We start from the raw sequence: 19,051 nt of genomic DNA, 5'->3' as shown, positions 1-19,051 counted from the left end.
AGTAGACAACAAATAACCATACAAAATTTTGCATCGCAATTTTTTTTTAATTTTTTATTATGCGATGTAACAAGCATGTGACCTTGTTTGATTTTGATCTGTAAAATTATGTCCTGGATATCATGTAAAGAAAAAAAAATTGTAACAACTGAAAAGGAACATCCCCTATACGCTCATCGCATTGCCTTAAGCGGTATACATCATAATACAAATAATAGGCACACACTATTACTCCTTTATTTTAAAACTAAATTTCATATATCTTTTTTGCTTTTTCCCTTTTGCTTTGTAGGTTGAAGTTAACTTTCGGACTGCCAACCGAACAGTAAAGAGGCAAGAATTAACGCCAGCAAATCGAACACTTCGCGCAACCAAAAAATTTCTTTTAAAATGACAATTACCAGGAAATATAATATTACCGCAATTTACTAAAACAAGACAAAACAAACCTTACAAGCTTCTACAATACCTACAGTATCTACAGTGCCTATAATGTCTGCAATGCCTACAATGCCTGTACACGACCCCACATTGACAAGATTGAGGAGCCCTATCTGCTAGGCGCCTGCAGGCCTCAAGAAGGTGCACACCTTTATTTTCTTGGCCTTGTGACCAGGGCATTGGGCATTTCACTGGCCCAAATTATTTTCTTTTCTCAGTACCACACACTACGACAGGGAAATCCGGAGAATGCTCGGCATGGGTTTTCTTTTTTTTTTTGACTTTGTACTGAAAAAGTAAATTTGCTGTAAATGTACTATATTGTTGGTACCATATACTACGACCTGGCGTTGGCGCATGTGCCCACTTCGAGCTTCAAACTTGCGTCAATACACAAATAAGAATATGTCTAAGAACTTTTTATTTTTTTGGTGTGGTAAGATGTATTTTTTAACATACTATACTCAATCTAATTTATGTTTACGCGGCCGTATCTTTATTTTTTTTAAAATTTATTTTAGTGCCAAGCTATTTTATTTTAAATTTTTGTCTTGGACGGCGTTCAAATATTTTAAAGAGCAGAAATTTTTTTTAATCTTTTTCAAAGCTTAAATTGCATATTCTACCGTTAGCGGCGTATTACTTCATACAATAATACATTATAACCATACGAATTATTTTACACATACTCGACGTTTCCTATCACCGAAACACGTTGATGCCGGACTCGTACTTCATGTTATGAAAGAATATTCAAGATCTAGTCAATACATAAAGATACTGTGACTAGAAAGTCGTATTTCCCACAATTGAAACCATTGTTGCAGTAGACATTATAAAAATCCTCTAATTATTTATCATCCTCGTATTAGTATTAGGCCACATATCTAATTCACGCAATGATACTGGAGACATGATTTCAAACGACTGATCATTTTGCACGACATCCTTATCGGCATCTTGTCTCAAAAAACTGTTTATTTCTATATCCACATTCTTGATTTCCATTGTTACGCTTGCGTCACTCTCTTTCACTGCCGAGTCTACTTGCGGCCAATTTCGTGGTGATTTGGCAACCAAAAAAGCGTTCTCCTTGTTGTGAAAAGACTCCAATTTTTTATTGATCCTGTCATCACCATCATAACGATCATCAAACGTAATAGTATGGATCCTTTCCGCTGCAGCATCTGTTTCGGCTGCGAAAACTAGAGGAACTTTTTCAGCATACTCATTACTTGGCAATACTTTATTAACCACGTCATTATCATGACTATGTCGATGACCAAGGTCATTAGATTGGTCATGTGATGCATTTGTGACACCTTTCTCGATTAAGCGAATATTTTCATCCTGTTCGGCTATTCGATTTTGTAATCGCGTGATCATTTCTTGCATGACATTTACTTCATTCTTTAATTGCAAGACTTCCTGCCGTGATAACCGTTCAACATCAACCCCTTTAGTGTCGATATTATCGCCATCATCAAGATGATGTTTTTTGCTCCCGCTAAATGTTGATGACAACAATGATCGTAGCGGCGGAGGTGACTGTGGTGAGAGAATAGGTTCTATTCTGCATTTTAAAAGGTTTTGTTGATCATGGTTTTTTCTCGCGTGTGTCTTTAATCGCTCTTTATGCGTCTTCACCTTTTGATTGACCGCAACCAATTTTTTGGATTTCGCGTCACCGTCATTTTGTATGTTGCCTCTACCTCTCGCGTCAGAACCATTTAAATTCTCATAATATTCAGTGACCGTATTTGTATTATCAATTCGACGGCGTCTTTTACTCCGATGATTGCGGTAACCATCAATATGTTGTTGTTGTTGTTGTTGTTGTTCCACTTGGTCTTCAGCACGCTGTGCTCGCCTGGCGCGAGCACGTTGGACCAGTAACTTCGTATTATTATTTTCCAAATCTACATATCCTTGTCGAGTATGATGAAGTTGCTGTTGCTGTTGCCGTTGCTGTTGTTGCCGCTGTTCGAACAAATGAAACTCTTCAACCGTGCGCAACCAAGCTTGCTTGATATTATCCCCAAGTTTCGAAAATACTTTATTCAATTCCATAAACTAAAAATAAATAGTTAAATAAATGTACTGTTATATAGGCTTTAATACATCAGCGATATGTATATTGTTTGTTTACGATTACAAAAGGCGCGTTTTGTGACGCGCAAAGAACACCAACACCGGGTAACTTCCGATAGCAGGGTAAACTGCGGGAATGCTTTGCACGGAAAAGTCAGGAAGCGGTTACAGTGGGTTAGGTGTGAAGTATAGATAGTAGCTCGTATTCCGATAACGCTGGCAGCTATTATTACTATTATAAATCAGTACAATAATACATTAACTATAACTGTTCTGAAGGATCTTCATCACGACCCTTACCACCGGTTCTTCACACGTTTCCAGCGTAAGCGTAAATATATTTTTTAAACACCCGCCTTACGTACAGTCGCGCGACCTCCGGGTGAGCTTCTACGTAACATGTATACAAGAAATCAAACAAATATATATGTACATAAATCAAAAGCTTTCAATCAAGCAGTATTAAACATTATAAAAATGGTAAGTAAAAATAAAGACCGTAAAACACATCATATTCGCACCAAACAAATGATCGATTTAAAAATTAAACATGCCTGTACCCCCACCCCTTGGTTCAGGAATGTTAAATTTTTGTGATTCTTCACTCGTAGTAGTTTGAAACCCATCAATAACAATTTGGCCGTCCTTGATATGAAAATCGGAAGGTTGCGACCCATTTTCGTGGTTCCATAAAGCATCACGGCCACCGCCATTTTTTGTAAGACTACTACCATCAGCATTTGTTTCTTCTTGAAAATTCAAGTCAGGTACCCACATATCAGGTATCAAATCGTTAAAACTATCCACCATCAATGCCGAATCAAGAAATGAAGTTGGGTTTGGCAAATCCGAAAACATTTCCAAAAACTGAGTCTCCAAGTTAGGCACATTTAAATTAGTATTAGCGTCAGCATTGTTGTTATTTATATTCTTTCTTGATGAATCTGCCAAGCCATTATTCGGTAACATGGAATTGGACGAATCCGCATTCGTCGGTGAAGGATCCTTAAGAAGCAATGATGAAATTGATGGCGAAGAACCATTATCAGTCTTCGTCTTTTTGAATACCTTACTCAAGGAAGATATGCCTGGACTGAAATACCCATTCTTCTTTATCGACTTTTCTTCAGCATTGGTTCGATTAGCAAAATCTTCTTCCAGCTTTTTAAATACTGATCGTGCCATGTTACCCATGGCTTCCGCAACCCACCAGGTTTTCGCAAGATCGTCCAAAACCGCACAGCTCTCATGCCAACCCTTGCGAGCTTCTGGAGACGGATACAATCTAAGATATACAGTAAGGGTTAGGGAAACCGCATAAGGAACCGCCGGAAATGGTGGAAGCTTGGGTTGGGTCCGAACGATATTCAAAATCCGTTCTGTTGATCGTAATAGAATCGAAGCATTGGCATCCGGAGATTCAGGCGCACGTTTATGTGCCAGGATGCACGCAATATGACGTAAAAGCTCAAGAAAGCTGGCGAATGGCGAAGAAGAATCGTCAGGACCGTAACTAACTTCTAAGTCAACTTCCGGTGGAAGTGTCGAACCAAGAGGTCGATACATTGCAATAACCCGATCCAAAATCTGACATACGCCGTAAAAACTGCCTAGCCATCCTTCCTCAGACGGCCTCAGACCAGTGACGCCAACATCGTCTAGTCGGGATATGATCGGCCTTGCCGAAACACAGGCAGACATACGATCAAGACACCACAAGCACCACCATAACCGTCTCATGGGCGCTTGGTCAGGATGTGAACGACGTTCATGATGAAGACCTAAAAAGTGCGCATAATGAAACGCTTGTTCAAGATCTGAGCACGACTTTTCAAGACCATCAGATCCTTCGGAATGAAGTGAAAGCAAAGCCAAAACTCGAACCACTGTCAGCTTGTCTCTTTCAATCGCAGTATACAACAATGCCCGTATCTTTGCTGCAGTGAGAGTAGAGAAATGCCGAGGTGACCGAAGAGGAACAAATTTAAGGGCAGAAGCATGCCGTGACGCAGCAAGAAGAACAGCATGTAGTAAAAGCGTTGGGCACTCATCACGAGAATGCTGTCCTAAAAATACCTCCTTGTCCAACAATGGAAGTAATGGATGAATGTAAGTAAAGTAGACGTCAAGCAATGCTTCCCTAATCTGACGTGACGGAAGATCAAATGCATGAATAGAATTAAGATAAGCAAAAAGATGGGAGTTAACTGGTTGAAGAACAGATGCACCCTTAACCCAAACGCCCATTCGGTCCTTCTCAACGTTGCGAAGTGTTAAAAGAACAGACGCCGGATCAAGATCTCCAATAAAACCACCTGAATCTATGTCTTCTGTAGCATATGATGAAATTGCGTGACTTGAACCTGCTGTTGCAGAAGAATCATCATTGACCGGTGATGTTATGGACTCATTTTCCTCAGCGGCGTCTCCAAGTGTGGCCGCAGTTGACGACGCCATGGGTGCAACTGCATCCGCGGCAGTTGCAGCAGCAGATGCTGCTGAGTGTGAAGTATTAGAGCTTAAAAACGATGCATCCTGCGACGATTTAGATTTCTGTAACATAGACGAAGAGGTAGCATTGACCGTGCCCAATTCAGATCTCTTAGCCGCAGCAGAATTTGAAAGTGCCACGCGAACAGATTGCACTAGTCGATCAGTAATAGCTTTTGTACTGTCGTCTCGCTCATTTCTTGAAGGGCTAGAATTCAAATCAATCGGTTTGTCGTTTACGTTACTTGATTCAGCGAAAAGCTCCAGACTGTATCGTCCAACGGTAAATCAGCTTCTTAAAACGATGCAACATTTGCACATGCACATAAGAACTCAACATACCTGCAAGAAATATTATCCTTCATGCATGGAGCACATCGCTCATGATTCTTGAGCGGTGGTTCGCAACGTTTCTGTCATTATAAAAACATGTTCAGTTATATGAACTAGAAAATGAAAGAGGCGAGTATAGGGAAATTGCTCACCCGTCGACGTTTGCACTGCTCGCATGCCTTGTGAGTACGTTTCCTTTTACGATATTCTTCATTGTTCGCAGGAAAGACGAACATGAGAAAGCAAAATAGAAAAATTAAGTACTTTTTAATGTTTTGAGAATTGGCGTTCTTGATGAACGAAAGAGACGCGCAAAGTAAACTATACTAGCAATTTTCTATTTGGCCCGAACTATTTTTTTCCCACTTTTTTTTTTAGCCCTTTTTAAGTGACTTTTGTGGCTCCCGTAGTTTTTTTTTGACCACAACTATCAAGACAATTTATTTTCAAATAAAAACGATTCAACGAGTACATTCTGTAAATGGTTAATCAATGTCAAAATTTGCAGTCGAGTTTCAGCTAAACCATATATAATCGGGAACTTTCCCCACGCCCGCAATTTCATAAAAAGGTTAAATAACAAACGTGATTCAATCCCTTTTTCTCTAGGTTGTACAAAAGCAAAGCAGCAAAATGATATTAAAATATATCTTATTTTTTTCCTTTTTGGTAAAAATAATATTTTTTACATTTAAAACTCGAGAGATATAACATGAGAGTATCATGCGACCATAACTTTTTTTGCTTTCTCTCAGTGCATGAAACCACTCATCCATGATATAAACATTGTGTCGAATAACTAGCTGAAACGGTTAATGAAAGGTTGATGTAAAAAAACTCATATCAAGAAAAAAATTTCATTTCAATATTTGTTGACGGATTTATTTTAAATTTCAAGTCTCTTTTGCTATGACCCAAACCCCGGAAAGTAAAAATTTTGAATTATAGTCAGTCGTTTTGTCTCACGATTTCTTATCGCTAAAATTTAAGATTGAACTCAAATTCTTTATCGGCATGTTTCTTGTCAACACGAGTGATGGCGTTAAATATGGCATTGTCTCCCATGATTTATTTATCTTAATAAATTTACTTTATTTTTTTGCAGTTTAATATGACAACTTCATGCTTTTCATTCGAGCCTCTTAACAACAGCACCTACAAAGTTGTTCAAGATGACTCACTCAAGGAGCTTCCATTTATTTACGTCAAAGTATACCCGACTTTGCTGTTGCTAATCGATACAGGCTGCGGCGAGAACCATGCCAGAGATGCCTCTGTTCAAGAAAAATCGATTCGCCGGTTTATCGAAACCAAGCTTCTCGAAGCTGGAAAACTTAAATATGTTGACCCGGATGCAAATCAAGAAAAAAACAAGCATTGGCTGGTATTCATTACTCACACGCATTATGATCACATTGGCGGCTTATCTGAATTTGCTGACGACTCATCCGTGTTCATTTCTGGCAACGACAAGAATTACATCCTTAAAGATCTTGGCTGTAACTCACTTTGCTGCGCTTTCAATATTCCGACCCCAAAGTTTAAAGTTTATCACTGGTTGCAGCAAAAAGAACACTTAATCTTTAATGGCGTGGACTTAAAAATTCAAGCGCTCTTGACACCCGGTCACACGCCAGACGAAATTGCCCTCTACGATGTCGAGGAACACGTTTTGTTTGCTGGCGACTCAATTTATGAGCAACTTCCCATTTACATAATTGAAACTTCAAACATGGTAGATTACATTGCTTCGATTGAACTCATGTTGGAATATGTTCAAGACCAAAATAAGCAACTTGAACCGACTGGCAAGCGAGTTACGACCGCATCTGGACATATCACCGACAAGGCTGACACTGAGAAGCTATTAGTCGAAACCAAAGAGGCATTCTGGCAAACATTGAAAGGCGAAGCTGTTCTTACTAAACAAGATATTATGCGTGGGAAGCAATTGGTTTTTTATTTCAATCAATCAAAGAACGTTGGGTTTATGTGCATCGATTCAAAACTTGAAGAAGCGAAAAAGCACTTCAATTTTGAATGGCAAATGCCAGCTCCAATCTTACTTGAGTAAAGCAAAACAAAAAAAGCATTTAAAATTTCATTACGATAGAAAATAAATATAAATGTAGGAGCCACAGTAAGGCTGGAAAACTATAGTTTAAGTAATATCCAGCTGAACTTTAGGCTTCAAAGAAAATTATATAAAACAATTTTTTTTACAAACTCAATATTCCGATGTTGTATAATCCGAGAGACACGATCAAGAACATGAACAGTTCTAGTCAAACAGAGAAGTTGCATCGGTAAGGATTTTTTTCTTTTTTTTTTTGCTGCGCAATTTAGGCACCGTTCGGTAAAATGGAGGTTAGTATATACATTGAATGCCAATAGAACTATCATAAAAGCAATAAAATAAAACACCCATCACCATGCCATATAATACATAACTTTAAGCCAACGCCATACCCCTGTTAATAGTCCTAGAGAGTCCTCTAAGCCATGGCTTCAACTCGTTCTTGGCAGCCAGCAGAATGACTCTTCCGCGACGACCCATTCGGCCAGTTCGACCAGCTCTGTGAATCAAATCAATCGATGAAAACGGCACATCGTACAGGATAATGGTTTTGACAGCCTGCATGTCGATACCGCGGGAAAAAATGTCTGTCGTAACAAGGACACGTATGGTGTCCAATTTCCCAGTCACCAGTTTGACTTGGCCTGGCAAAGAAGGAGAAGGATGTACAAATTCGTCCAAAATTTCTGAACGTTCCTTCATATCATTATCCCGAGTCAATCCAATTGCGTTAACACCACTCTTCTTCAAAAACTTTGTAATATCATCGACATTCTCCCTGTGGTTCAAAAACACAACAATCCTCTTAACCTTACCAGGTTCAGTGTCGCTTCTGTCGACGTTGTACAAGGTCTGCAAAAGTGCTTTATTCTTGTCATTGAAAAACGGTTCGGCAGAAGTGTCAACCGTGGAGAAATTGATCCGTCGAGGTACCTGGTGAAGGTGCGGTGTGACAATGCGTTCCATGTCGGGGTATTTCTCATGCATAAATTTATCAAAATTCTTTGGAATTGTGGCTGAGCAAAAAATTAACGTCTCCAACATCTCCGCACTGTTGATTAAACTCTCAGTCTTTTCCTTGAATGACCGATCCATCAGTGAATCCGCCTCATCCACGACAATGCGTCGGCAGTGTTGTAATAAATTTTTCTCACTCATGCGTTCCATAAGCTTAAGTAAAGGAACGGGGGTGGTCACTAATACATCAACCCTCTTTCTGGCCAAATTATACATCGCTCGCAAAGACGATTCCCTCGTAAGGCCACATGACGACAACTTTATATCGTGCGACATATCTTTAATCAATCCAAGTACTTGTACAACAAGTTCGGCTGTGGGAACAACTACCACCGATCGAATATAAGGCGCTCCATCATCTAACGGCCATATGGCAGGTGCATTGTTTAACTCTTCTTCTTTCAACTGGCTCATAAGAGGCAATAAATAGGCTAAAGTCTTCCCTGATCCAGTCTCGGCTGCAATCAAAAATGATTGTAGTTTTGATTTTATAGCGGGAAGAGTCTTTTTAAGTTTCTTCCTTTCGTAATATTTTTCGTCTGATTCGGAAGATTCCTGTGCAGGTGTAACTAATGTACGTTCCTTCATACGCACTGTTGAAGGAGCCAGTCGCTGAATACGTTGAATGGCTAATGATTGAACCGGAGACGGCTTTTTTTCATCGAACGCCTGAAGTGCCCGATTATAGAGTGCCAACCTGATAACAGGTAATAACTTTAAAGATTCAAACGAATTCAAACGGGCAATAGTTGCATTAAGCGGATTTCGTTCCTCAAAAGGTATATTCGTCAATGCACCAAATTCACCCGCGTTCGGCGGACCAATCATATCAGGAGTTGTCGTTTGGCGTTCTTTGAACTCACGAGCAACCTTATTATGTTTCCGGAAATCATCATGATCCATTCGTGTTTTCATAGCGTCTGACGGTTCAATGACTTTCTTAGACAGCATCAAACGTGAAGGCCTGGTTCCCATCAACTGATGCTTCATGCTTCTTTTCCCCTTGCCATAGCCAGACCCTCGAGTATTTCCTCGGCCTTGACGACCACGACGATTGCTACCATGGTTGTACTGACGGCAAAAAAATGTGCTTCCAATTTCAAACAAACAAGCAGTCCTTGACTTAGGTACTGCTGTCTGCCGTAATATTGACAGCATAAAAGGCAAAAAAATTTCTTGTAAGTGGTATATATTTTCCTAATCTTTTTCAGCCGAGAAAAAAAAGCTACAATGAAAAAATTTTAAACCATTATACCCGTACCCTGAATATGTGAATTTTATCAAAAATTAACGTACAGTTTTCCCACTCAGCAGGCCAGCCACTTTTGCTGAACACCCCCCCCCCCCATCCCATACTTAATTAATCCTGCAACTCTACGAAATCCGATAAATTAGATACATCTCCAGTCTCTGGGAAGGTCCTTGCATTGTGGCCGGCCTTACAGCAGATGCGACAGAGCCGCGTGCCCGTCTTATGCCGTTCCGATGACCCCTTCCACCACCACACCTTCGTCGCGCCCTTCCTCCTCCTTACACACTTTTCCACTAAACTCTGGCTGGCTTCCTCGCCTGTAAGGATCCCGTCTTGAATCTTGCAATAGGGTTCTTTTAGCCCTCCGGCATTTTGAGATGGCGTCGTTGGCCTTTCGAAGTGTCTTGACCTCAACAGTGTTGAAGGGTTCTCATTTTCTCGTCTAAGAGTTCCATTGACATAATGTATGATCTATTCCAGGACTACCTTAACCCCTTATTTCTTAACATTAGACCGAAATGGACATTCATTTTCTTTTTAAGAGTTGGTTTGTGGCTATTTGTTACTACAGCTTTGGCCACTGGTCAACCGGCGGCTTCAAAATTGGTGTCGGGGAGCTTCCTTGGTGCCTGGCCACCCGATATTTATTTTAAGAGTCAACTGCGAATGGGCCTTGGCAACAAAACGAATAATATAAAACTATGGCAATAAGACCTCAGATACGATACTGAAAACTTCCGGCACATTTTTCTAGACGTGTGAGCCCTCCCCCCGAAGGCACGCCCATTACCGCAATGTGCACGGAGCCCATCTTATGATGTGCGGTCTCGGCCGCCGGCGTCACTTCGGCTGAGCGAGACAAAAGCATGCTTGTTTGCACACACCAATATCTTTGAGCTTGAGAAATTGGCCCAAAATATGATGCAAAATTCGTCGCTGAGATTTTGGGCCACATTCGTGCAGATGTGTGAACCCTCCCCCCGAAGGCACGCCTGCTATCTTCATTGTGCCCGAAGTTTTATTATAATTTGCAGCGGTTGCAGTTTCTTTTAAATGAAATGTCATTTCGAGAACTCGCTTATCCAGCGGTGCCATGTTTCAGTTCGGAGCGCGTAATTGTAATTGACATTATAACTAAAAACAAGAAATTTAACAAACCAGAAACCACTAATAATCAATAGGTATATTTACATTTCAGAAATAAATTTCTTTTATCGAATCGGTTGTGTTGACAGTGTTGTGCTGCGTTATGTGGAGAGAAACGTAGGTCGAGAGGGAATGGCGATCACTTGTGAATTTAAATGTTTATATGCTTCGGCCGGATTCGAATGCGCGGTTTACTTCTATTTCCATGGCAACGCAACTTACGTGTGACTTAGTTTATCATTACGGATCAATTCTCTGTAACTTATTATAATATTAATTTACTCAAATATACGCAATAATTTATTGATTGAAAACCAAAATTAAGAACGTGTTTTCATAGCTCTTCTAATTTTAAAGTTCCACATATAAATTGCATTTTGTTTTGGTATTTAACCTTATTTGATGGAGGAGGAATTAAGAGTACGTTTACACCTCTACTGGAGAGCCCCAACCCTTAATCGCTTTTTTCTCCACATCTGGTTAAACAAATGTCGAGAAGCATGGGGCGATATTTAACCCGTAGCAGCAGGAAACGTTTATTGATGATGAGAATGGAAACAATATGTGCTTTGAATTTGCGCACTAATAATCAGTCTAAATGATGAATACATCAACGCGCCAGAGACTCATCACTGCATCAGAATGACTACTACAACCATCAAGATCCCATTGACAGCAACGGAGAGAATGATAATCTGGTTGATAATGACAATGAAAACCTATTAGGCAAGCACGAACAGCCTACTCAGCATGCCCCTGACTAGACCTTGCACGGGGAATGTTCGACCTACCGGAGGATACCTTGAGTCAATGGAAAAGCGTTTTACTTCAAAGTTTCTTAATGCAGAGCAATGAAAAATGTTCGACACGCAAGGATGCGTTAAGCAGTAAAGATTAAACAGAAGTAATCAATTATTTTTTTTTTGAATGCTTGAAGAATTTGGGGCCATCCAATACGAAGGTTGTCGACCGGTCGGAGTGCCAGACCCTGGCAAAACCTTTATTGAAAACTTTTAATTTTACCATAGCAGCCTTATACATTTATACTTGAAAATAAAGTACTCTAAACATGTACTTACTACTTTTGTACTTTAGAATATTGATTATTAAATAAACACAATTTATCTTTAATAAAACACTGAAAATAACATTAACCTTAGCTAATATATTACCAATATGTCTTTGATGACCTTAAACAGGGTAACTTTGAACAAAGTAACATCTCACAGTTACCAAAAGTACAAAATATATAAAACTTACAATTTGTATCATTAGTTGACGTATACTCTATATTTTATATTTTATTTTTTTTGGACGAAATTGTGAGATAAACAGTCTACGGTAGAGTGAATTTTTTTGGACTAACAGATCTCTAATATTTAATTTTGGAAAAGAGATTTAGCAATAAAAGTAAATGGCACCGAAGAAATCGCAACCATCGCTTCACGAACTAGTTGCAAAGTTATCAGTTCACTCAAAAAATGAGGAACACGATCATGTCTTGGATTTTTCAAATAAGCTTTTGCGACAAGACCCATCGGACAAAGCTGCTTTAAGGTCGAAAGCGATTGCTTTGATTAAACTTGACAGATATTCTGAAGCTCTGGACATTATTGACAATGAACCTTCAGGATATGCCTTCGAAAGGGCGTACTGCAATTACAGGCTTGGTAAGCTAGGTATTGCGCAAGATATTGTTAAAGCTACTTTGGCAACCGAAAAAGGACCCTTTGAAATTCGTGCGTTACTCCACTTGGAAGCTCAAGTGCAATATAAGTTAGAAAACTTCGAAGAGGCAAAAAAATCCTACGATTCCTTATCCAAATACAAGTATATAATAGATGGCGAGCAGCATGATTTGTTGGTAAATTCAATTGCAATTGCCGCCCAGCAGAAATGGTGGGGTAAAGTTAGTTCGGAAGCGGATTTTGGCACAGTTGTTTCTCATGAGCACGCATTCAATTTGGCATCCCTTAAAATTGGCGAAAAAAATTATTCTGATGCTCTAGGACTTCTACAAAAGGCTAAAGGTAAGGTTAGAAAGTTTACTTTTGTAATTTGTTTTTAACCAAAGATCTAGCCCTAGTACAATCATTAGATGGATTGTCCGAAGAAGACTTAACTGAAGAACTGGCCTCTATTCTCATACAAGCTGCATACGTTCACTCCTTACTTGGGCAGGCAGATGAGGCAGCTGCGATACTGCTCGATCTTAACAGGCAAGACACGCTAGACTCTACATTTAAGAATTTAATCATCAATAATCTGCTGGCACTCGGCTCCGTATCTGGTTATGATAGCGAGAATCCACATGTCACTCTGCGGATTCTTGATTCTGCTGTTAGCTCTAACTCGGCACCGTCAAGATACATCAGATATCAAGTCAGAGGACTTCAACGTAATCGATTAGTGGCAGATTATCAGGCCGGCAAGGAATCGGCTGTAAAGAAAGGCATCAAGAGACATTTGGAAGAATTTCCCGAAGATGAAAATGTTCGGTTGTTTAACTTTAGACCGTCAATTATTGATCCTTTTAGTAACAGTGGTAAATACTCTGACAAGAATATTCTACGACGTGCTTTGAAACAATTCCATCAGGAGCCTAAGAATATAGCAGTTGCGCTTACTGCCATTCAACTTCTTGTGGAATTGAAAAATATTGACCACGCGGCCCAGATTATTGAACGATTGCTTAATAGCGGTGCGCCGCGGTTACCTGGTCTTGTCAAAGTGGCAGTTCAAATTTTTGAATTACAAGGACGTCATAACAAAATTGCTAAACTTTTAAGCGAAGTTGCTGAGTCCGAGAGTTCAGGATCAAATCTAATACGTGCCGCAGCGGTCGCTCAAATTGAGACTTCCAATGGCAAAATTATCGAACAGACTATTGAACTTTTGCAGAAATCATTGTCGAATGATACTGATAATTTGGTCTCAGTTTCAGGATTGGTAACAGCCTATGCATCGAACGATCCTGAACAGGCAGAGCAATTATCTTCGAAATTAACTCCAATTTCGAGCTTGATCAAAGATATCGATGTCGATGCTTTGGAGCGGTCCGGGGTTTTGAATGTATAGGGGTATAAAAATTAACTTTATGCGTATTTGATTTTTATGTATAATTAATATAAAGTAATAACAAGAAAATAAAACCATTTACAAAATATACTTCAAACAACTTTTTGTAAAAACCACATCCCATAACTAATATAATGCAAAACCATACTTACACCACATGGACAAAAGATTGAAATTAAGTAAACAAAGTGTCTTCTTCTCTAAGATATTCACCAATATCACCTTGTCTAAATGCCACAATTCCAGTGGGATCTAACCGTCTTGAATCAGCAGTAGATTTTGCAGTAACTCCAAATCCCTAAAAATAGTATTAATAAAAAAATCGTATTTACAGGAATTTTGCACTTACCAAAGGAATATCATTCATAGCAAAGACTAAAACTCCAGTATGTTCAGGGATGTCATCACTCATTTTCCCGACATGCGCCTTAAGAATATTATTTCCGTACAAATAAGACATCTCTCCATTTGGTTTGATCCAAATTTTGTATCGAGCATATTGGGAAAGGACATCCAAGGCGGTGATGTGTAATCTAAACTTTCCAGTCTTTGTAAACTTGCCTAAGCAAACACCAAGGGACATGAGTTCTCCTCTGCCCACCGAAGTAGCGTATTTCATTACCGGCTCACTATTAATTCATCAAATTTAGTTATTGAATAGCACGAACGAGAGAGCTTTAGTAACATACCTGACATAATACACTCTGTCCTTCTGAAGTCTAAAGCAGTGTGGATCATCTGGTCGGTTGATTAAGTGGGATATATTCCTGCCAATATAATTTGCAAGTTTTTCAAACACCGTCTTAGTCTCTTCTTCTGTTAATGGCCGCATAGTGAAGAACGATATATATGTCAAGCTTGACTATTGAGATTAAAGATTTTTCGCTTTTTAATATTTTATTTTATTAAGTCCCATAAATATTTTTGTGAAGTCGTTGGGAGTTAATTAAAGTTTAAATTTCGCAGCTCTTTAATTCTGTTGAAAAAAATTTTGAGCGCCAGTTTTTGGAGATAATCTATCTACATAGATTTGGGTTAATCTTGATCAATTATTTTTCTTAAATCGTGTCTAATTGAACACAATTTGAGATCTAAATTGAAATACGCCTATCAAGCTTGCAGGTTAAAAAAAAAGATTACAATGTCTGTGAGAAATGAAGTCTCCCCTGACACTCTTAACAAACCAAATGAGGTCAACAATGAGCCCGAGGTTTCAGAGGAACAAATCTCTAATCGCAAGCGTAAAGGCAGAACCGGTCGTGGAGATCAGAACTCAAAGGTGCGAAGGTGAATTACAAACGATCTTTAAATATGCTTATACGAATCTTTTTGCGATGACTAACTCAGTATTGTAGAACTGAGGGTGATGACCGAAGAACGAAGAAGCAGATGGATCTGAAAGTTCCAATTGGAGATGAAGAAAATTTGGATGGGGAGAGACGCCCTAAGAGAAAAGTCGCTTGCTTGATTGGATATTGCGGAACTGGATATCACGGAATGCAGATGTGAGTAGTCTTGTGATTGCCCGATTATTGGGATATTAATCTTTTTCTTTAGTAACCCACCTCATAAAACTATCGAAGGAGATATTTTTACGGCATTAGTTCAAGCTGGTGCTATTTCTCGTGATAACTCTAATGACCCCAAAAAATCAGGATTTATGCGAGCTGCCAGAACCGATTCGGGCGTTCACGCTGCAGGAAATGTCATTTCATTGAAGATGATTATAGAGGATGAGAATATTGTGGAGAAAATTAACAAGAACTTGCCACCGACAATTAGACTATGGGGGTATACTCGTACAACGAAAGGTTTCGAATGCAGAAAGCAATGTGACTCTCGTGTTTATGAATACCTGATTCCAAGTTATGCGTTTATTGCACCAAAGCCTACTTCTAACTTATATCGAAGAATGAAGGAATCATCGGACGCATTTCCAAACGTGGTACTAGAAGACAAGGAAAGTGAGAAATATTGGAACGAAGTGTTTGATTTGTGCAGGGAGGCGGGAGTCGATGCGGAGACTCTTGCGGATGACATCATTCAGACAGGTGTGGATTTTTCAGCGAAGAAGAAGAACGGAGAGGTCAAGTCAGAAGAGACAGTACAGTATACGCGTGAACAATATGCCGCTATCAAAAAGGTTAAGCAGATTGAATATGATGCGCGAAAAGCATACAGAATTTCAAAGGAGCGTTTAGATAGAGTGCGCGAAGCACTGAAAGTGTATGAAGGACATCATAATTTCCATAATTTTACCATTGGCAAGGAGTACAACGATCCAAGTGCAAAGAGATTTATGAAATCGCTTACAGCTAGCGAGCCGAAGTTCATTGAAGGAACTGAATGGGTTTCGATTAAGATTCACGGACAATCGTTTATGTTGCATCAGATTAGAAAAATGATTAGCATGGCTACACTTGTTGTCCGAACTGGAATACCACTAACCAGAATAGATGAAGCATTTCGACGACGGAAAATAAACATCCCCAAGGCACCGGCGCTTGGTCTGTTGCTTGAATCACCATCATACGAAGCAATTAATGTTCGCCTCAACTCATATGGGCACGACGGTATTCACTTTGATAAGTATGCCGATAAAATGGAGGAATTTAAGAAGAAACATATTTATGACAAAATCTATGCTGAAGAGGAAAAAGAGAACGTGTTTAGCTCGTTCTTTGGGTTTATTGACAATCTTGCCTCTGGCCCTGAAGATCAGACTTTTGCATACTTACTTGCGGCTGGCCTGCCGGGTACTGCTGACTCTGCTTCCACTTTCATTAGCACGACGGATACGGCTTTGCAGCAAATTGAAAAAGAAGAACTATCAAATCTTGAAGGAGATAACGAGGGTTAAACTGTATAATGGATAGAAAACTAAACCTGGTATTACAAGAATGTCAACATAAATGTTAGATTGTATTTTAAAATTTGAATTTAAAATCCCAAATAGACATTAAGTTATTTCTTGTATATATACGTCATGGATACTAGAATCTAATCTTTTACATGTATTCGAATCAATATATGTTTGTATAATTTACAAAATAAACACCCCACACCCACCTAACCCATGAAACCCATTATCGTTGTGACCAGGAAAAAAAAAAAAAAAAGGTGAAAATAGAAGTTTAAACAGCCATGCTTGCTTGTATCGCCGTAAACCCCAACCAATTATTTTAATCGTATCGTCAAAACTAATTTATATTTACATCAGTGGCAGTAGTACTACTACTTCCACTATTGCTTTCATCATCCGAAGTAACGTCATTGTCTTCGCTCTCGAATTCGCGCCGGTATTGCCTTTGCTCCCATGCTTTTCGGCCGTAGTATAATTTATAGAAAAACTCTTTGCCTTCACCATAGTAAACCCATTGACAAAATATTGTAAAATCAAACCCTACAGTTCCTGCAGAACCAAGCAAATATGGTAGTTCTTCCCAAATAAAATCAGCTCTGGAAGTTCCTTCTATCGGGTGTGGGCTTAATGTAGCAGCGCTGGTGAGAATTGACAAGGTATAAAACACGTTACCAAGAAAAGCTGAAACAAATAATAAAATCGAAAGACCGCTTGTAGACTGCCTGACAAAATTCTTATATATTTGAGGCATGCGAGAAGTCAAATACATCGTAGTACAAGCCCAAGCGAAAATTCGCCCCACAAACTCTCTATCGTTTAGTTTAAACCATCTGCGTAAGCCACTAAATGTACCGCTCATGACAGTAAATAACTCATGCGGTTCGTTTTGAGAACTTAAAAGAAACTCAGGTTGTGTACAACTTTCTGAAATTGAAGGCGTAACAACAGCGCCGGCTATCGCCACTACTGCAGTCAGAGAAAGAATGATACTTGCTCTATTCCTACTGCTGCTAGTTTTTATGGTTCTTAAAGAATCTGATGATGATCTAGGACTACCAGGCCCTGATGGTGAAAGAAGTAGGTAGTCTGAACGTCTTCTAGAGTAGTAAATATACTGGGAGATAAGAATGACGTCAATGATCAAATAATAAGTGGCCAGCAGCCTTTGAAAAAATAACTGATATGTGTCAATACTACCTAAACTTTTGCAAAACAAAAAAAAAATATTTATATGCACGTATACATACTTGTTCTGTTAAAAGACAGCCTATTAAATTTGTGAGGTCTCCAAGAAACCAATTAAATAGAAACAACCAACTCAGTCCTTCGACTGAACCCAGTTTATAATTTTCAATTACTTGAGGTAATTGTGCCCATAGCCATGAGAATAATGATAAATAACCTAAAAAAATATTATTAAAATCGGATTAAACAAAAGATCAAAAGTAATGCGTACCGAAAACAAACGATGCTTCGCCAGCCAGTCCGTACATGCATGTACCTGATATTTTCGCAACCCAGGCAACTAAAGATAACCCATTGTCATTTAAAACTGGACAGCCATAAATTAAATCACTGTCCGACATTATGGGTCTGGCGTAAAGTTATGTGCAAATGTTTATGAGATATAACTGATAATGCCGGTTGTATCACGGTTGGCATATGCTTGATAACAATTTCCCAACTATGTTTCCAATTAGCACATCGTCATGGAAAATATGCTACCGCTAAACACATACAATTTCCAAAATTCTATTAACAGCAACAAGGCTTTTAAAGACCCGAATCTGAACCTATTTTGTGTAAATAATTTAACGCTACGGTCTGTCGTGGGTTTGTGATTCGCCTCCCCGTACTTCGAAATCTGTGCTGTGCCGATACGCCTTTCTGAGCTCCGAGACTTTACTAGCGCGCAAATTTTCGCTATCTGTGCCTGGAATTAACACGTGACTACTCTGATGCAGCCGCACAACCATGCATTCTACGATTACTATTTAACTATTTAAAATTGAAGTTTTTTATTCGCTTGAGTTATTGCAATGGCAGCAGTATCATATAATTATAAAAAATACAACACAATTAAAATGAAGCTCAAACTCAAAGTCAAAGTAAAAAACCAAAATAATTGTACTAAAAACGAACAGAAACACCACCATTTTCGAATTATACAAATTAAAACATAAAGATTTCTCAACCAAATCATCCAAACAACGATAATACAAACAAACAAGCAAGCAGATCAAATATTTGAATCGACAATAAG

The 19,051-nt window shown here is 39.0% G+C and overlaps 8 protein-coding genes across 8 annotated transcripts; 3 read left to right on the top strand and 5 right to left on the bottom strand.

The window, feature by feature from the left end:
* Positions 1 to 1,037: 1,037 nt before the first annotated feature.
* Positions 1,038 to 2,578, bottom strand: V1514DRAFT_324823 (uncharacterized protein). The gene has a single exon (XM_066926501.1). The coding sequence runs from the start codon at positions 2,509 to 2,511 to the stop codon at positions 1,288 to 1,290; it is 1,224 nt and encodes a 407-aa protein (XP_066785458.1). The 5' UTR covers positions 2,512 to 2,578; the 3' UTR covers positions 1,038 to 1,287.
* A 221-nt stretch (positions 2,579 to 2,799) lies between these two features.
* V1514DRAFT_324822 (fungal-specific transcription factor domain-containing protein) lies at positions 2,800 to 5,707 on the bottom strand. Its single transcript, XM_066926500.1, has 3 exons — positions 5,508 to 5,707; positions 5,365 to 5,435; positions 2,800 to 5,290 (listed from the first exon to the last, which is right to left on the bottom strand). The coding sequence occupies exons 1-3, from the start codon at positions 5,589 to 5,591 to the stop codon at positions 3,070 to 3,072; spliced, it is 2,376 nt and encodes a 791-aa protein (XP_066785457.1). The 5' UTR covers positions 5,592 to 5,707; the 3' UTR covers positions 2,800 to 3,069.
* A 638-nt stretch (positions 5,708 to 6,345) lies between these two features.
* On the top strand, positions 6,346 to 7,618 carry V1514DRAFT_146744 (beta-lactamase-like protein). Its single transcript, XM_066924489.1, has one exon. It carries the CDS (start codon positions 6,467 to 6,469, stop codon positions 7,427 to 7,429), a length of 963 nt encoding a protein of 320 aa, XP_066785456.1. The 5' UTR covers positions 6,346 to 6,466; the 3' UTR covers positions 7,430 to 7,618.
* On the bottom strand, positions 7,465 to 9,647 carry V1514DRAFT_324818 (P-loop containing nucleoside triphosphate hydrolase protein). The gene has a single exon (XM_066926499.1). The coding sequence runs from the start codon at positions 9,605 to 9,607 to the stop codon at positions 7,808 to 7,810; it is 1,800 nt and encodes a 599-aa protein (XP_066785455.1). The 5' UTR covers positions 9,608 to 9,647; the 3' UTR covers positions 7,465 to 7,807.
* A 2,455-nt stretch (positions 9,648 to 12,102) lies between these two features.
* V1514DRAFT_324812 (uncharacterized protein) lies at positions 12,103 to 14,001 on the top strand. The gene is made up of 2 exons (XM_066926498.1): positions 12,103 to 12,877; positions 12,928 to 14,001. Exons 1-2 carry the CDS (start codon positions 12,262 to 12,264, stop codon positions 13,923 to 13,925), a joined length of 1,614 nt encoding a protein of 537 aa, XP_066785454.1. The 5' UTR covers positions 12,103 to 12,261; the 3' UTR covers positions 13,926 to 14,001.
* Positions 13,947 to 14,826, bottom strand: V1514DRAFT_324809 (uncharacterized protein). Its single transcript, XM_066926497.1, has 3 exons — positions 14,615 to 14,826; positions 14,275 to 14,554; positions 13,947 to 14,223 (listed from the first exon to the last, which is right to left on the bottom strand). Exons 1-3 carry the CDS (start codon positions 14,755 to 14,757, stop codon positions 14,101 to 14,103), a joined length of 546 nt encoding a protein of 181 aa, XP_066785453.1. The 5' UTR covers positions 14,758 to 14,826; the 3' UTR covers positions 13,947 to 14,100.
* Positions 14,811 to 16,988, top strand: V1514DRAFT_324808 (pseudouridine synthase). The gene is made up of 3 exons (XM_066926496.1): positions 14,811 to 15,212; positions 15,281 to 15,430; positions 15,483 to 16,988. Exons 1-3 carry the CDS (start codon positions 15,067 to 15,069, stop codon positions 16,783 to 16,785), a joined length of 1,599 nt encoding a protein of 532 aa, XP_066785452.1. The 5' UTR covers positions 14,811 to 15,066; the 3' UTR covers positions 16,786 to 16,988.
* Positions 16,755 to 18,667, bottom strand: V1514DRAFT_288712 (PQ loop repeat-domain-containing protein). Its single transcript, XM_066925263.1, has 4 exons — positions 18,528 to 18,667; positions 18,245 to 18,472; positions 18,036 to 18,190; positions 16,755 to 17,965 (listed from the first exon to the last, which is right to left on the bottom strand). Exons 2-4 carry the CDS (start codon positions 18,372 to 18,374, stop codon positions 17,126 to 17,128), a joined length of 1,125 nt encoding a protein of 374 aa, XP_066785451.1. The 5' UTR covers positions 18,375 to 18,472; positions 18,528 to 18,667; the 3' UTR covers positions 16,755 to 17,125.
* Positions 18,668 to 19,051: the final 384 nt, after the last annotated feature.

Source organism: Lipomyces japonicus, assembly GCF_038497905.1.
Source record: "Lipomyces japonicus strain CBS 7319 unplaced genomic scaffold V1514scaffold_4, whole genome shotgun sequence".
In the NCBI taxonomy this organism is placed as follows: domain Eukaryota; kingdom Fungi; phylum Ascomycota; class Lipomycetes; order Lipomycetales; family Lipomycetaceae; genus Lipomyces; species Lipomyces japonicus.
The sequence above is the reverse complement of the archived record's forward strand: the minus strand, read 5'-3'. Positions and strand labels throughout refer to the sequence as shown.

Coding starts and splice junctions, on each gene's coding strand:
- V1514DRAFT_324823 (XM_066926501.1), bottom strand. CDS start 2,511: ATGGAATTGAATAAAGTATTTTCGAAACTTGGGGATAATATCAAGCAA.
- V1514DRAFT_324822 (XM_066926500.1), bottom strand. CDS start 5,591: ATGTTCGTCTTTCCTGCGAACAATGAAGAATATCGTAAAAGGAAACGT. Junction 5,436..5,507: donor AGCAGTGCAAACGTCGACGG/GTGAGCAATTTC, acceptor TTATAATGACAG/AAACGTTGCGAACCACCGCT. Junction 5,291..5,364: donor AAGGATAATATTTCTTGCAG/GTATGTTGAGTT, acceptor TGGACGATACAG/TCTGGAGCTTTTCGCTGAAT.
- V1514DRAFT_146744 (XM_066924489.1), top strand. CDS start 6,467: ATGACAACTTCATGCTTTTCATTCGAGCCTCTTAACAACAGCACCTAC.
- V1514DRAFT_324818 (XM_066926499.1), bottom strand. CDS start 9,607: ATGCTGTCAATATTACGGCAGACAGCAGTACCTAAGTCAAGGACTGCT.
- V1514DRAFT_324812 (XM_066926498.1), top strand. CDS start 12,262: ATGGCACCGAAGAAATCGCAACCATCGCTTCACGAACTAGTTGCAAAG. Junction 12,878..12,927: donor ACTTCTACAAAAGGCTAAAG/GTAAGGTTAGAA, acceptor CCAAAGATCTAG/CCCTAGTACAATCATTAGAT.
- V1514DRAFT_324809 (XM_066926497.1), bottom strand. CDS start 14,757: ATGCGGCCATTAACAGAAGAAGAGACTAAGACGGTGTTTGAAAAACTT. Junction 14,555..14,614: donor GACAGAGTGTATTATGTCAG/GTATGTTACTAA, acceptor ATGAATTAATAG/TGAGCCGGTAATGAAATACG. Junction 14,224..14,274: donor CTATGAATGATATTCCTTTG/GTAAGTGCAAAA, acceptor TACTATTTTTAG/GGATTTGGAGTTACTGCAAA.
- V1514DRAFT_324808 (XM_066926496.1), top strand. CDS start 15,067: ATGTCTGTGAGAAATGAAGTCTCCCCTGACACTCTTAACAAACCAAAT. Junction 15,213..15,280: donor CAGAACTCAAAGGTGCGAAG/GTGAATTACAAA, acceptor TCAGTATTGTAG/AACTGAGGGTGATGACCGAA. Junction 15,431..15,482: donor GGATATCACGGAATGCAGAT/GTGAGTAGTCTT, acceptor CTTTTTCTTTAG/TAACCCACCTCATAAAACTA.
- V1514DRAFT_288712 (XM_066925263.1), bottom strand. CDS start 18,374: ATGTCGGACAGTGATTTAATTTATGGCTGTCCAGTTTTAAATGACAAT. Junction 18,191..18,244: donor CGAAGCATCGTTTGTTTTCG/GTACGCATTACT, acceptor ATATTTTTTTAG/GTTATTTATCATTATTCTCA. Junction 17,966..18,035: donor GCTGTCTTTTAACAGAACAA/GTATGTATACGT, acceptor GACACATATCAG/TTATTTTTTCAAAGGCTGCT.